Raw genomic sequence first — 16971 nt, 5'->3', positions numbered from 1 at the left:
TCAAACCAGCAGGAAATGCTAGCTCTGTGTAGCTTGGACTTTTGATTGAAGATTTCCTTGAAGTTGGAGCATTCCTGAAGCAGCTGTGCCAGAATACTTTTTCCATGTTGATAGGAAAAATTTTGTGGGCTATTGCTTGGAATTTTTTTGCTTTTCAGTGTGTCTTTTAAAGCAGGATGTAATTTTTTTCAACAAACTATAATTTTAAATAGGAAATTCCTCACTATTGTTTATTACCTTTCTCCATCATGAGTGTTGGCTATGAAGAGAGCAAAACTCTTTAGAATAGGATAGGATAGGATAGGATAGGATAGGATAGGATAGGATAGGATAGGATAGGATAGGATAGGATAGGATAGGAATAGACCAGGTTGGAAGAGACCTTCAAGATCATCATGTCCAACCTATCATCTAACACCACCTAATCAACTAAACCATGCAACCAAGCACCCTATCAAGTCTCCTCCTGAACACCTCCAGTGATGGTGACTGCACCACCTCCCCGGGCAGCCCATTCCAATGGGCAATCACTCTCTCTGTGTAGAACTTCCTTCTAACCTCCAGCCTAAACCTCCCCTGGCACAGCCTGAGACTGTGTCTTCTTGTTCTGGTGCTGGTTGCCTGGGAGAAGAGACCAACCTCTGCCTGTCTGCAGCCTTCCTTAAGGTAGCTGTAGAGAGCAATAAGGTCACCCCTGAGTCTCCTCTTCTCCAAGCTAAGCTTAGGGTTCTTCTGAAAATACCTGGTAACACATTTTCTTCTACAGCAAGACCAGTTTAATTTCAGAAATCATAAAGAAACCCCCTTTTGCCCAGTCCAAAAAGCCTGTGTTTCAGGTAAAATGCTCTGCCACTTTCACATAAGCATCCTCTTTTTGTTATTGGAATGGTGCCAGGAAATGTTGGCACAGTAAGGATCAAATCATGAAGTCCTTTCATCAGTTTTCATTTGGTGTTTTAATCAATCCTCTTGTGAGCAAAACATTAATGGACTTCAGTGGCTACTTCATTGGAGTTCAAATATAAATTTAGATCCTGTGGGCTGGCTCTTAGAAAGATCTTCAGCAATTGCAAATAAGAGTTTTTGCATTGCCTAACAATATATGAAAACTGTGATTTAGTTGGTGGGTCAGTTCTGATGTTCACTCTGAAATCCTCCTTCCTATGTTTGTTATCTCATCTGCCTTAATTTCTTTCTCTGTGCTCTGTTCTTGTTATTCACAGGATCACAGGATGTTAGGGGTTGGAAGGGACCTCTGGAGATCATCATGTCTAAACCCCCTGCCAGAGCAGGACCATAGAATCTAGCGTAGGCCACACAGGAACACATCCAGGCAGGTCTTGAAAGTCCAGAGGAGACTCCACAACCTCTCTGGGGAGCCTGTTCCAGTGCTCTGTGACCCTTACAGTTAAGAAGTTCTTCCTCATGTTGAGGTGGAACCTCCTGTGCTGCAGTTCACATCCATTGCCCTTTGTCCTATCACAGGGCGCAAGTGAGAATAGTCTGTCCCTTCCTTCTTGACACCCAGCCCTCAGATATTTATACACATTTATTAGATCCCCTCTCAGTCTTCTCCTCTTCAGACTGAACAGCCCCATGTCTCTCAGCCTTTTCTTACAAGGCATGTGCTCCAGTCCCTTCATCATCCTTGTAGCCCTCTGTTTGGCTGTAATAAATCTCTGTTGGAGATACCATTGACGATAATCCAGATCTTCTTCTGTATAATCTGTTAATTTGCCATATTTCAGTGTCCTGTCAAGAAAATATTCTGTAAAGGTGTTACAGTGATGAAAAACATACCATGGTTTTACCAGGTTTTGGATAATCCAGAAGATTTTTCTGTGATTCTATTATATGAAAGATAACTCCATTTTCTTTTCCCCTACATAGCTACCCTTTAACAGCCTGTGTGTTTGTTACATTTCATCCTGTGTGGTCTGTTTTCTCATTCCCCTGTTAGTTTCCTAACAAAATAGAAGGTGAGTGGTAGATGGAGATTTTTAGTTTTGCACTCCACTCCAGCTTCTGAGTCATTCTCAGAAGAGAGTTTAGAAGCAGTTATCACACAGGATTTATTTTCCCACCCGAGGCTCAGAAAAGAAATCTTGCAGCGAGGGAAGGACTGGACTGTTTCACTTAGGATGTTAAGGAAAATACTGAGAATCCAAGTGCTCTGGGTATTCTGGGTCAGTGGGTTACCCTGGCTGTCATCATGTGCCGGGGTGCTGGGTGGCTACAGCAGAAGTTTAGCAAATCATCTTCCATCAGGGAAGGTTTGTTACAATGTCCTCAGTGGAGCAAGCAGGTGTGTTCATACAGCTGCATTTCTCCACCATGTGGTGAGCTTGTTTCTTTGAAGATGACCAGGTTTTGGTTTGAGGGAGTTGAAAAAAATAGTTTCTCCCTGAGTCTTTTTTAGGCATCTAACTCAAATGTAATGTGAGACAGAAAAATGTTTGTAGAATAGAAAGGAAATGAAGAGGTTTGTGAGTGCACTGTTGCAGGCAATCACGTCCTCTTCTTGTTTGTCCTGCTCACACATTATTTTATTTTTAAGTCAATCCTAATGCACTCAAGGCTAACTGAGCAAAACCAAATCCAGGCTGGGCAATGACTGGCTGGAAAGCAGCCCTGAGGAGAGGGACTTGGGGGTGCTGGTGAACGAGAAGCTCAACATGAGCACTCGGTGTGCACTTGCAGCCCAGAAAGCCAATCAGATCCTGGGCTGCAGCAAGAGAAGTGTGGCCAGCAGGGCAAGGGAGGTGATTCTCCCCCTCTACTCAGCTCTGGTGAGACCCCACCTGGAGTGCTGCCTCCAGTTCTGGAGCCCCTATTACAAGAGGGATATGGATGTGCTGGAACATGTCCAGAGAAGGGCCACGAGGATGATCAGAGGGCTGGAGCACCTCTCCTGTGAGAACAGACTGAAGGAGCTGGGGCTGTTCAGTCTGGAGAAGAGAAGGCTCAGAGGTGACCTAATTGTGGCTTTCCAGTATCTGAAGGGGGCCTACAAGAAGGCTGGGGAGGGACTTCTCAGGATCTCAGGCAGTGATAGGACTAGGGGGAATGGAATGAAGCTGGAGGTGGGGAGATTCAGACTGGAGGTGAGGAGAAGTTCTTCACCGTGAGAGTGGTGAAGCCCTGGAATGGGTTGCCCAGGGAGGTGATTGAGGCCCCATCCCTGGAGGTGTTTAAGACCAGGCTGGATGGGGCTCTGGCCAGCCTGATCTAGTGTGGGGTGTCCCTGCCCATGGCAGGGGAGTTGGAACTAGGTGATCCTTGTGGTCCCTTCCAACCCTGACTGATACTATGATGCTATGATACTGTTAGAGGTATAAACTATGTTTTGCTGGCTCAGAGACTGAACATTGGTTTCCATTTCTCTCTCTAAAGATTCATTGAGGAAACACATCAAAAGCAAGTCAAGTTGTGTGCAATTCCATTGCAGCAAGGCAAAAGAGGGAACAAAAGCTGAAGTGAAACAGCAGGTTGCAGCTGCTACGGAACTGCACGGAGGAAAGCACAAGGAGCACACCGTGGAGGCAACGGGTACGTGCGCTCAGAGGAGCAGAAGGCACACTTCTGCTTGTAGGACTGCTAGTGCTGGGGAGAAACCAAGAGACCAGAGTCGGTCTTCATCTGGCAGCCAGGAGCATAGTGAAGGAACAGCTGTGTCCTTCTGCAGCATCAGTTGTACTGGTGGAATTGTGAGAAGCCCAAAACAGTGTGAAGCACCTGCCAAAGGCAAAAAGCATCAGCAGCACCCCAGGAATAAAGAGGTGAATAACGAGCGATGTTCACCTGCTGGCTCTAGTAGGCCTGGAAGTGCCAGAACAGTGTTTGTAAACACCAGGAATGACAGCGTGCATGCTGTAGAACAAACTAACAAAGTGGGGAATAACCAACTGGCAAAAAAGGCCTCCCCTCTATTGTCTGCTGGGGCAGAACCTACCAGAACTGTGCCAAGAAACCCAGCAGCGAGTTCTGCTCCTGAGGACAGTTTGAACTTGGAAAGAACAGGCGTAATTGGATCCAGGAATGCAGATGATCAATTGTGTTCTGTCTCGTGGCAAAGCACAAATATTGAACTAATCCCCTTGGAGATTCGGGTGCAGATAATAGAAAAAGAAAGAAGAAGAAAAGAGCTGTTTCGGAAGAAGAACTACGCTGCTACAGTCATACAGAGGACATGGAGAAGGTAAGGCTACTCTTTAGAGAGCTAGAGAAGAGCAAGATACAAGCAGGTGTAAATTAAATTAGGCTTGTTGGCAGTGCAGTTCTTTTGGTCCTTTTACTTATAATGTTGTGAGTGCTGAATCGGGAGTTTGATGATCTGTCCTCGGGCAAGTGGAAGTGGGTTCCAGTCCCCTGGGATGATATCAGTAAGTTCATTACAAGTGCAAGGTAGCTGAAGACTTTTAATAGCTGGAGAAGTTACTAAACTTCTATTTCAGCACTGGTGTTTCTTTAGTGGGACAATCAAGATTTGCCTTTCCCAGAGTTCACTGGCAGGCTTGGACATGTAGGGATGTAGGCTTTTTCCTGAAAAGGCTTTTGTAACCAGATCCTTCACCACCATTCAGTGATGCAGCTGAAATGCTTTTCTGACCCAACTTTGAAGTGGATAGCCCAATCAGAAGAGATTTGGAAGCCTGGATGGCATTTGTTGCCAAAACCTGAAACTAACTTGAATAACTTCCTGAGCAAGAGTTACTTCTGTATAGAAGATGCAGACAGGAGGAAGCAAGGTCTCCCAGTGTTTACTTTCTGCAGCATGGTCCTACTTTGATTAATATGTATTCATGCATGTTGGAGTCAGGATGTTAACTTTCCTCATAGCAGCTCCTATGGAGCCATGCTTTGCATTTGTGACTAAAGTAGTGTTGGTAATTCAGCAGCATTTTGGCTGCTGCTGAATAGGGCTTACACAGTGTCAAGGCCGTCTCTCTCCTCCCCACTCCAAAGTCAGTAGGCTGGATGTGGGCAAGAGCTTGGGAAGTGACATAGCAGGGACAGCTGACCTGAATTTACCAAAGGGATGTTCTGTTGTACTGCACTGTAAAAGCTAATCATAGAATCATATAATGGTAGGGGTTGGAAGGGACCTCTGGAGAGGTCAACTCCAACCCCTGCCAAAGGTGGAGGCCACACAGGAACATGTCCAAGCAGATTTTGGAAGTCTCTAGAAGAGAAGACTCCACAGCCTCTCTGGGCAGCCTGTTCCAACACCCTGCCAGAGCAGGATCCCCTAAAGCAGATCACACAGGAACACATCCAGGCAGGCCTTGAAAGTCTCCAGAGACAGAGACTCCACCACTTCTCTGAGCAGCCTGTTCCAGTGCTCTGCAGCCCTCAAAGTAAAGTTCCTTCTCATGTTTAGATGGAACTTCCTGGAAGTTTATGCTCATTACCTCTTAGTGGAGACCACTGAGATGAGTCTGGCTCAACCTTACTGATGTAAGCATTGAGAAGATCTCCCCTCAGCCTCCTCTTTTCTGAGCTAAACAGACCCAGCTCTCTCAGCCTTTCTCTGTATGATAGATGTTCCTGTCCCCTGATCATCTTAGTGGCCATGTGCTGGACTCTCTCCTTCTTTGTCCTTCTTGAACTGCCCAGAACTGAACACAGTACTCCAGGTGAGTTCTCACCAGTGCAAAGTAGAGCAGAAAGAGAACCTCCCTCGACCTGCTGGTCACACTCCTCTTAATGCACCCCAGGATGCCATTGGCCTTCTTGGCCACAGGGGCACACTGCCAGTTCATGATCATCATGTTGTCTACCAGGACTCCTAGGTGCTTTTCCTCAGAGCTGCTCTCCAAGAGATCAACCTCCAACCTGTACTGATACATGGGTCTGTTCTTCCCCAGGTGCAGGACTTTACACTTGCCCTTACTGAATTTCAACAGAATTCTCCCTGCCCAGCTCTCCAGCCTGTCTAGGTCATGTTGGATAGCAGCACAGCCTTATGGTGTGCCAGCCACTCCTCCCAGCTTGGTATCATCAGCAAACTTGCTGAGGGTACACTCTATCCCTTTATCCAGATCACCAATGAATATATTACATAGGGCTGGACCCAGTAGTGACTGATATGAATGTTTTGATATATCCTAGTACTTAATTAAAGAAAAAAAAAGAAGGACATTCCCTTGAGAGCTTAGCTCTCAGGCTGGAGTATAGTTTGGTAATGATTCAAATATAGTTCCCCCAGCCACACAGGGGGCAGCTGGTAGATGTCTGGGAGCGTGTAGAAGGTAGCAACATCCTTTATACCAGCCTCTGCAAACCTGCAAGTTTCCCACAACAGCAGAATTGGGTCCTAATGCCCAGCTGCCTGCAGAATAAATGCTGAGTCCCTGGTAGACCTCTCTTCCTCTGGGTCATGCTTGAAAGCTTTGTTTCCCTCACAAGGAAATTGAAATGGGCTGGTTTTACCCCTTGCTGTGCCAGGAACCAAGTACTATCACTGTTCCCAGTGCCGGGCAGCATCTGCATCTAGCCCGCTCTGCCATGGCATGGAGCAGGGGGAGGCACTCAGCAGCTGGATCATCAGGGTCTGCTCTCTTTGCCACTACCTCCAGCTGCAGGAGGCAGCCAGCCTGGGCTGTTCAGCTGCTCCAGTAACATCCTTTGGGGCACATCAAGCAAGGCCAGGACTGAAAAAGAGAGCAGTTTAGAATACTTATTGTACAAGCCTGCAGTTTTGAAAAGAAAAGATCTTCTCATCAAGTACCCTGTAACCCTGAGAAGTTGAAGAGGTGGCATGTCATTATGCTGCCTGCTTTCAGTGGGGCTTCCAGGCTTCAAAAATCCCATTTCTTGTTTTGCAAGGTGGAGTGTTACCTGTGTTGCTTTACTGCATGTAACACCAGGGAGCTTCAATGGCTTGTGGAGTTCTGGTATTTCTTCCATTGCTTTCTACAGTTAACTGTGGAAGTCTTCCCTTTCTCAGAGGGAGCTGACATTGCCCATTACTAGGGAAGGGACACCAGAGCAGACACCCCATTGTCCAAGCCAACAGTCTGCTTGCTAATAAACTGAAATGTGGTCATTCTAACATCTGTCTTGGCTCAGCAAATACATCTTTGCTCCAGCTTTTTTACTGATCAGTCAAAATATTTCCAAGCCTGAGGTTGGATTTGCAGTCCAGTAATATTCCAGGTGATCTCAGCGGTGAACTGTTGTTGGAGTATAAAACTTGCCCTGACTTCTGTGGTTACATTCCTAGGAACTTTGGAAAAGGGTATTTCAAATTTATTTTGGAGCCACTTTTTTTAATACAGTATCATTGATTTTCATGCTTTTATCTCTGTTTGCTATTTATGCATCTAGTACAAGACAGACATGGAAAGGGCCCATAGGAGGGCTATGAAAATGAGCAGTGGGCTGGAATAGTTGTCTTATGAACAAAGGCTGAGAGAGCTGAGGTGGTTTGGCTTGGAGAAGGCTCTGGGGAGACCTGATTGCAGCCCTTTAACTATATGACTGTTTACCAAGGGCTGTAGTGACAAGACAAGGGGGGACAGTTTTAAAATCACACAGGACAGAGTTAGACTGGACATAATGAGGAAGTTTCTTACTATGAGAGTGGTGACACTCCAGAACAGCTTGCCCAGAGAGGTTGTTGATGCCCCATTACTGGAAGTGTTCAAGGCTAGGATGGATGGGGCTTTGAGCAGCCTGATCTAGTTATGTCTTTGCCCATGGCAGGGGAGTTGAAATAGATGTTTTTTAGAGACCCCTTCCAATCCAAACTATTCTATGGTTCTTTGATTCCATGCCATATTCCTTGTACCCACACTGACCTGCAAAGCAAAGCAGCCACTTGCTCTCCCAGTGATCCACTGCTGCTCTCATCAGCTCTCTCTGCTGCTTCCAAACCCTGTACAAGCAGCTCAGTGCTGGCAGCTTCCTCCTTGGCCTTCTTTTCTAATTTAGATCCCAAATTTGTCTCTTGTGTTTAGAGCCTTTTAGATGCCAGAAGCTAAAGTAAATCCTAAGTAAAGTTAGGAGAGTATATCCATCAGTGATACTCTCACTTCTGAAGGCTCTGCTGTTTCCACTTAACCCTCTGACAGAGGAGCAGGCTCATGCCATAGCTTTCAGTCAAAGCATAAAGATGTGCAGTGCTGGCTTGTGCAGGTTTCCTCACAAGAAGGGGATCAAACTTGTGTTGAGCTGGCCTACCTCTGTGAAAATCATCAAAGTTTTTACAAGCTAAAGGTTTTTGATAGATCTTTCCAAACTATCCACCTGCTGAGACAGCAATGGTGTGTCATCACAGAAGGAAGTGCAGGTGCTTACTCAGAGCACTTTGGAAATCATGAAGATGAAAGATTGTTTAAAAGACATTTGTTATTAAAAAACAAAAAGAAGGAAAATTGTTCTGTTGGCAAATCTCTTCTCATGTTTTACAGAACACTAACAAGAATCATCAGTTCTGCAAGCCTTCAGGAAGAGTAGTCTGGCAGTTCAGCCATTGTCATTTTGTTAGGTCTGTGAACGGTTTACTGTTGCAAGAGCTTTGTTACAGTACAGTTTGCAGCAATATTGTTTGGTGCAGAACACAGAACAGTTCATTGGGCAGCAGTGCAGAAGCATTGCACTACCCTGCTACAAAGAGCTGTGCTTCCCTCCTTCATTCCCTCTCCCAGGCCCACCAATTCTGCCTCCTTTTCTTCTGAAGCTTCAAGATCAACGTGAGCTTTATTGTCTGAGAGTTTTGAAACTTGGATGATGACAGCTGTGAGGTTGAACCAGATTTTCTCCTCCTAATTTCCATGCTATTACCACAGCAAGAAGAGGTCTGCCTCTTCCTTTGAAGCAGAGTTCATGTGTATCTCAAAAAAAAAGCAGTAGTGGGGGTATTTCAGCATGTGGATCCCAAGTCAGATGGTGGCACCTGCCTGTCAAGAAGTCATGATAAGTGTTTCCAGCTAGTTCACACTTGACATCTGTACGTGCTGACTACTAATTAGCTGTTATGGCACTCTCTTCTGAAATACTTTCCTTCCCATCCACTGTACAGTGAATTACAGTTCTAAGGAAGTAGCCATTGTGTGGCTGTAGGCCACTTAGTCCTGTGTTTGCCTTGTGGGTCCAGGCTTGCACTGGTAAAGAGCATGTACTTTTAGACAGCAGTAGAATTATACATCATTAAATCTACACACACACAACACAACATGTGGAAGTACAGATGTGAGTTCTGGCATTTCTGTCAATTAGGATTAAGTGTGGTTGTCTCACTCTGCAAATTTTATAGTCATCATTTACTTATTGAGAGCTGTTGTGAGCTACACCACCGTGGTACTGGCCTCCTTCACTGTATTAAACCTGCCTTTCTTGCAAAAACATTTCAATTCCCACAGTCCACACACTTTTTAAATGTAGTCCTCCAAAGTGTGTTTTTAAGGTGTGTGGCTTGCCAAAGGTTAATTGCTTATTCTGCTCATTGAGGCTTACAGATCTGTGTCTGGCTCACTGTCCCGTGGGGGGACAGTGAGGCCTGTGCCATTCTCCAGGGTCCACAGTGAGTTGACAGAAGATGGAAGTAAGTTGGTTGCTGTCACTCTTGCTGTCCTGCTGGAGCCAAGCTATATTTGTCATATATTATTGCTGCAGGCATACTTTGAAGAGCAGTAATGTTTAAAACCAGAGCTTCTGTAACAATGAATCTGAACCCCATTTGCCAGCTTTTGGCAGTCTGCATACACATTCCACATTTCTTTTGTGAGCAGTAGTTTTGTTGACTATGCCTCGTGTGTTTTATTAAGGTACCACATCAGATACACAGAGCATCAAACTCGGTCCCATTCTACTTACTTCTCCCTGGGTCCAGAACAATCTGTTAGGGGAGAGCTGAAATTTAAAAAACACATGTGCACATGCTCTGAAGAGAACTGCCTACAGTATCTTCTGTGTCAGAGCCTCACAGTGGTTTTCTTGGCGCTAAAAGACTGTCAGAAGTTCTCCACAAACATGAAATCACAGCTGAGTGCAAAGGTGGAATGCCTGTGAATAGGTCATTTCGTGTATCAGCAAAACTGCTGGCTGGTTACTACTGAATTCCCTGAGAGCAGCTTTGTATTCTTTTCTGCACCAGTATGAAACAGTTCCCCAGTTGTTTTTTCTGCAGTGCTATTCATGTAACTCATCCTTAGCTCAAGTTATAATAATAATAATAATAATAATAATAATAATAATAATAATAATAATAATAATAATAATAATAATAATAATAAACAACAACCAGGTTGGAAGACACCTTCAAGATCATCGCGTCCAACCTATCAATCAATCCAACACCACCTAAACAACTAAACCATGGCGCCAAGCACCCCATCAAGTCTCCTCCTGAAAACCTCCAATGATGGTGACTCCACCACCTCCCCAGGCAGCCCATTCCAATGGGCAATCACTCTCTCTGTATAGACCTTCTTCCTAACATCCAACCTAAACCTCCCCTGGCGCAGCCTGAGACTGTGTCCTCTTGTTCTGGTACTGGCTGCCTGGGAGAAGAGACCAACATCTGCCTGTCTACAACCTCCCTTCAGGTAGCTGTAGAGAGCAATAAGGTCACCTCACCCCTGAGTCTCCTCCAGGCTAAGCAACCCCAGCTCCCTCAGCCTCTCCTCACAGGGCTTGTGCTCCAAACCCCTCACCAACTTTGTTGCCCTTCTGTGGACTCGTTCCAGCAAGTCAACATCCTTCCTAAACTGAGGGGCCCAGAACTGGACACAGTACTCAAGGTGTGGCCTAACCAGTGCAGTGTACAGGGGCAGAATGACCTCCCTGCTCCTGCTGGCCACACTGTTCCTGATGCAGGCCAGGATGCCATTGGCCCTCTTGGCTGCCTGGGCACATTGCTGGCTCATGTTCAGCCTACCATCGACCAGTACCCCCAGGTCCCTCTCTGCCTGGCCGCTCTCCAGCCACTCTGACCCCAGGCTGTAGCCCTGCATGGGGTTGTTGTGGCCAGTGTGCAGAACCCAGCACCTCTGCCCATCTGTCCAGCCTATTGAGGTCCCTCTGCAGAGCCTCTCTACCCTCCAGCACATCAACTATGTTTTATGTTAGCAAATCCCTGTAACTGTGCCCTGCTTCACCTCCTCTTCCACTCTTACCCTGTTGAAAAGTTGTGACGTGTTACTTTACACAACTGATTCATTTTATTTCTTCTGTCTCTTAACAATACTTCTGCATTCATACATCTCTTTGCAACTCATAGGCATTTTTTGGTAAGCTACAGTTGCTCCCCACATCTGTGTACTTTAGTGAGCTTTGTAACACTACATGCCTCAATTCTGAAGCTCCATTAAATTAAGATTAAATACATTTATCTCACTCAGCAAATTTCAGAGCTTATTATCTAAGCTTATTGAAAGTTTAAAATTATTGGGGCTCTAACTGAGCATATCACCCCCCCCCCTGCTGTGCTTTTATGTACTCATTTTCGACATACAGCTGCTCTTTTGTTTGAGCTTCGCAGCGCATTGGCTTATATATTGAACATATTCGTCTCCGGTTGTGTTCTCGTCATGTAATTTAGAACTTGTTGCAGATGGAGCAACAGAACAAAATCGTCTCTTCCCCCCTCCTTCCTCATTCTCTTCACCAGTGCACGAAGTAGAAGCCTCTTGGAATGCCAGAGGGAATGATGATCAGTGGGATTTGGCCCACTACCAAATACTTATAATTAATATTTTACAAGTGTTACTCAATATTCATGACAGGTTTATACTAGAAGATTCAGAGTTAATTGCTAAGACAGTTAATTAACTTGTGAGTGTGAAATGCCAATATCTGATTGAATTCTTATATCTGATTCAAGAGGGGGGAAGCCAAACCACTCCCTTCGGTGGGTGCCCACCAAAGCGAGGAGGACAGATTGCCACTTGGAACAGGCCTGTGCCCGTGTGTAAGATCAAAGCAGCTGTGGCAAGGTTTGGTCGGGTGACAGGGAAGGGAAAAATAGCAAGCAAAGAGTGCTGAAAAGAAGGCAAGGGGAGCATCTTCAGAGGAGGGATGGGCAACATCTCGGTTTTCTGTAGAGAAAATGTGCAGCTGAACCTCTAAGAGGTAGAACCTGTAAGAGGTAGGCTTGGCTTGTCCCTGTCACAGTGGTAAAGCACCTGAGAAAGTTTGGTGTAATTAAGCTGCCAGTGCAGCAAACATGAGCCAACAGTGTTGATTATATTCTTATTTCATAAACATTTCTAGGTTTTGTCTTCTCTAGACTTCCATATATTCCAAAGCAGCTGAGAAGCCAGTGCTGCAGTACTGTAACTGTTGAGAGCTGTAATGCCAGTTCTGTGTATTAGCTGTGTGAAATAATGCATGCATCCAGAATTGAACCCAGCTCCTACTTTCTCTTCTGAGCAAACATTTCTCATCCAAGTGACTTAGCGCATCAGTGGGAGTTCTGTTTTCCCAGTTACTCATGTAATCCACCATGTGAACTGATGCGTGGAAAGCACTGAAGTTAAAACAGGTCACCTAAAACAAGTGCTCTTCTCCTTTCTGCTCTCTAGTTACCAGCTAAGACAGGAGTTGTTTCGGCTTCTCAGTGCTAAGCGGCAGTGCAAAGAAGATGAAGACAAATGGAGACAAGAGACAGCTGCCTTCTTCATTCGGGTTGCTTGGAAGAAACAGCTGAACCATAGCCCTCTGAAATCAGTTCCTTCATGTAAAAGTCTGAAATCTGTAAACAAAACCAGCTCAGCCATAAAAAACAGCAAGCAGTCCATCCTTAAGCAGATCTATGGTAATTCTGTCTTCACTAGATTCTAAATTACCTATGCTTTTGTTTTTATGACAGAGCATTCCCAGCATTTTGTGTTCTTCTGTGTGTTTCTTATTCATTAGAGACTTCAGCTATTTACAAAAGTTAGTCCAAATCTCAGGCCTTCTGTTTCAGGTTGAAAAAAAAACAAACCCAAGACCTCTGTGATTTAAAATGGCTGCTGCTGAAGGTGTTTGAATCACCATGTTCCACCACAGGTCCTGAGCAAACAACCAATTCTGTTGCCAGAGCTGCTCACACGTATCAGTGTGCAAAGAGGGCAGAGCAGTTAATCTGGGGATGGCTGCACCGTGGCTATCTGCACCATGGTTTGGTTTGGTTTATTTTAAGCAGCATTTTACATTTTTTGAGGTCTGGTTTGGTTTTGTAAATATTTTCACTTCCAGAACACAGTCTTGTTCCCTGTTTGATAACTTCCCTGTTTGAAGACAGCTGGTTGGTATTGGCAGAGCAAGACCTTCTTTTATGGTAACACTGCGCTGGCTTTGCACTGTGCCTGAATGAGCGTGGTGCAAAGGAGTGCACCTTGAAAAGAGGGTTGAGGAAAAGCATTGCTTTTAAACCTTGAGTTCTTTCACAGCTCTGATGGATCACTTGGAGTAAGGATGTGCTAACTATATGTACATTACCAGGTGATAAGTCACTTCTTTCATGTGATAATCTCAACTTATTAAATAAATAGTTTTATTCCCCTTCTTTTTCATAGCGGCTGCAAGGGGTATTTTAACTTCAGTTAAAGATCAGTTGTGGTTGTCACAATCTTCTGTCCTACAGAACAATTCTTGGGCTAATATAATGCTGTAGCCTGCTTTAAATAGTTTGTAGCTGTATATAACCACATCGTTCTGTGAATAAACAGAGCTGTTCACACTGTTTTTAAAGGGCGCTCTCAGGAAGGCAAAGCCTGTCAGCCAACAAGACCTCCTTCAAAGCTGAAGCCTTCTGATGTGCAGCTGGTCTCAGGTAGGACACCCACATTCTCATGCTCATGCAGGGATGAGATGGGTTTCATCTCTGAAAAGGACAAAAAGTGCTCAAGAACTGGGGGATCTCATATCAACTGATGTCACTACTACCAAACTCTTGTGACTGCTTGCTTTTTCTTTCACTGCTACAGACTTATTTGAGCACTGCATTTTTATTCTTAGGTTGAATCATTTCTATGAGAACCTGTTTTCCTTGGGCTGTTACTAGCAAAGACCTTAATAAATGGATTTGTAGAGTGATAAGCCAGGTATCGTTCAGCTGCGGTTAAAACTGCTTACAGACGCTCACACTTCAGTTCAGCAGCACAAATATTTACCAGTCCAGTAGAAGTAAAGAGAGCAGATTTCTGCATGTGCCAAGAATGTACACACCTGTTTGCTAGGGGTTTAGTGCACAGGTGGAAACCTGAAAATCTGAAGTTCCTTTTCTGATCACTGCCCTTCTAAAAGGGCACGATGGGGTTTCTTCTGTGCTCTGCACAGCGCCTCAGTTGTTTCACAGGATTTTCCTTGCAGCGAATTTTAAGGCTTTAATGAAACCACGTCATTATTTGTTGCTAACTCAGAAGCCAGGTAGTCATTACCAAGTTTTCCCTGAGAAAGCCTTAGTTCTGTTTTGCCACTGAAACTTTACATATGGCACTGGTTTGGGGGGCAAGCTATGGAGGCAGATAGAGGGGGCCACATCTTGTAATACAGAACAGCGCTGAAGAACACTGATTGTGGAAGTCATTAAAGGCTGGGACTTCTATGCAGGTGGCATGATTTGACAGGTAGCTTAAAAATGAAGTTAAAATACATGGTCACCTCTCCTACTGCTTCCTTACTAAATGCCATTTTGAAAGACTTTTTCAAGTGTCATGCTTAGGGATGGGAGTGATGGTAATGTGAGCCCTTCACCACAAGAAGAATTATGCCTTGGTGGAAGTTTGGTCTTCATGGCAGCATGACACGTAGTTCAGAAGCAGGCCACAGCTAGATAGCGACAAAACAAATGCTTTAAGGAGACAGTTCAGGTACTTTGCAAAGGGACATGAAGTACATTTTCCAGCCACTTTAACAAAACTGAAGTCAAAAGGAAATGTGACAGTAGGCCCATCCTTGAGTTTGTTAGCACTGTAGGTGAGTTTCTGCCTCACTAACAGACAGAGGCTTTTTTCTTCCACTGTTTGAAAACTGTTTAAAGAGGCCTGCCCAGACAGGTGTTTGATTGCCACCTCTTCACACAGACATTAATCTACATTTTAAAAGAGCTTTAGCAAATAATGCTCCTTTTCGTTTAACTTCTCAGGACAACAGGTCTCCCTGTCTGCTGACATAAAAAGGCTTTCTTCTGAGGTTTGAGTGTCCTTTGCTTTCATAACTTGGTGACGAATAGGATAGTGATAGGAACTCTGCCCAGATCCTTTAGAACACTACCTACTTTTATTCACCTAATAGGAGCTCAGGGAACTTTAGCCCTTATTTAAAGACAATAACATGTTTTTCATCTGCCTGCCTTTGTGCATGACAACATTACGTTTGTTGGAAAAGTTCAGAGCTGTCAGTGGCTAATGCCAGATACTCTGTTTCTGACGTAGGTGCCTGGAGTAGGTCAGAATGCTGCTCAGTTTGATTCTTCCCTTGCAGAAGGTACATCTGGGAAGGTGAAGTCTGACTGTCAGCCCTGCTTTTAATGCTGGTAGAGGTAGTGGAAAAACCATGCAGTGACAAATGTGTAACAGGGACTGACACCAGAATCAGTTAACTTACTGGCATAAGCAGACAAACGTTTGGGAGCGGGAACACACAAAAGGTATTGAGAGGTACAAATACTTGAGGGGGGCGGAGGGTGCCAGGCAGCAAAGGCATGTGGAATGGGATGTATAGACACCAGGGAAGTGCTTCAAAAGATCCTGGCATGGCTCTTACAATTAATTTGGAACTTGAAAGTTCCTTATAAAATCTATTTTTAGATTAAATAGCTGCTTTTTGTCAGTTCAGTAAGTGGCCCTTGAAGAGGCTTTCAGCAGCAGGCCAGGGTTTTTTGTTTCACTGTGGACATCAAAGTGTGTTTATAGAGTTGTAAAGGAGGAGGTTTTGCAATTCTTGGCATTAGAAAGATGTCCTGAAGATGTGCTGGGCTCACCCCTGCAACGAAATGCTCAGATTTGCACTTGGGCTAGCCCTGGCTCGAACAGGAGAAAGCACTGAAATGGTCACATCCAATCTCCATTATTTGGAACACATTACAGTAAATACAAACATTGGCTGAAGGTCTAGACTCATTCAGACTCAAAACTGAGGAGACTGGTCAGCAGACACATTCAGTTTTGCTTTCTAGTCATTCAGAAAGTACTGGCCTGGGCAAGTTTCCCCTCCCTTCTAGAAATGACCCAGTACCTAATGTTGCTAAATATTGCTCAACAAAGCCTCTTACTGCTCTTCAGCAAACTCAGCCAAGGGCATTGATTTAGTGACTGAACCATCAGCCTGGAAACCTGCATTGGTTTATGAGGGTAAACCTCAAGTTAAGCTCTGTCCTTACAGGCTGTGTTAAGAAAGCAGCATCATTCTCTGTCAGCTGCACCGGGTGCCACAGACCCCAAACTCTCTTTACAGATAATTAACAGTGAGATGTCAGGAGAAAAACCTCTTCTTTTCCTAGTGGGTTGTTCGTTTATGAAATCTAGAATCTGGTGTAGATCAAACTTTTTGCTTGGTTTCTTTTATCTGCTAGAGTTCTTCATCAAACCCATTTTGTTCTTTTGCAGTAAACAACCTACAGTGTGTGAATTTGCTGGAGAACATGGGAAAATCAAAGCAATTTTCATACAACATGAGACCAACCACTGCTGCAAAACCACAGAACGCAAGGCCCAAGCACTAAGCCAAACTGAATGCTTGGAATTTTGGAAGCACAGTCTGGTACAACTGTTCCCTCTCCTAATGCACAAAGCCATCTACAACATATTAAGCTTGAACACATACTCAGTTTTGTGTTATCTCAGCATTACACACCAAGCAGACTTCTAAGGAGTTGGACTCACTTTGTGTACAGATTAGTTCTGAAATGAAACTGTGTTAATTTATTTACTTCCAGGAGGAAATCCGAATTGCATCTGGAAACAGAAAACGAAGCACTAAGTCCAGCATTCCAGTAGTTGCAGGGGCTCCCAAAGTTTTCTGTTGGCAGAAGCAGGGATT

At 44.6% G+C, this 16971-nt stretch overlaps 2 protein-coding genes across 2 annotated transcripts in view; both read left to right on the top strand.

The window, feature by feature from the left end:
- INVS (inversin) overlaps positions 1-16869 on the top strand; it is a 100906-nt gene extending 84037 nt beyond the window's left edge. The window contains exons 14-17 of the mRNA XM_054164096.1: positions 3394-4198; positions 12528-12760; positions 13682-13762; positions 16539-16869. Coding sequence (XP_054020071.1) covers positions 3394-4198; positions 12528-12760; positions 13682-13762; positions 16539-16654 — 1235 coding nt within the window. The 3' untranslated portion in view covers positions 16655-16869. The remainder of the gene's footprint in view (positions 1-3393; positions 4199-12527; positions 12761-13681; positions 13763-16538) is intronic.
- STX17 (syntaxin 17) overlaps positions 1-16971 on the top strand; it is a 225328-nt gene that overhangs the window by 180835 nt on the left and 27522 nt on the right. The gene's annotated exons all lie outside the window — the stretch shown is intronic.

This window comes from Dryobates pubescens, chromosome 9 (assembly GCF_014839835.1).
Source record: "Dryobates pubescens isolate bDryPub1 chromosome 9, bDryPub1.pri, whole genome shotgun sequence".
In the NCBI taxonomy this organism is placed as follows: Eukaryota; Metazoa; Chordata; class Aves; order Piciformes; family Picidae; genus Dryobates; species Dryobates pubescens.
This window is presented reverse-complemented; position numbering and strand designations above follow the sequence as displayed.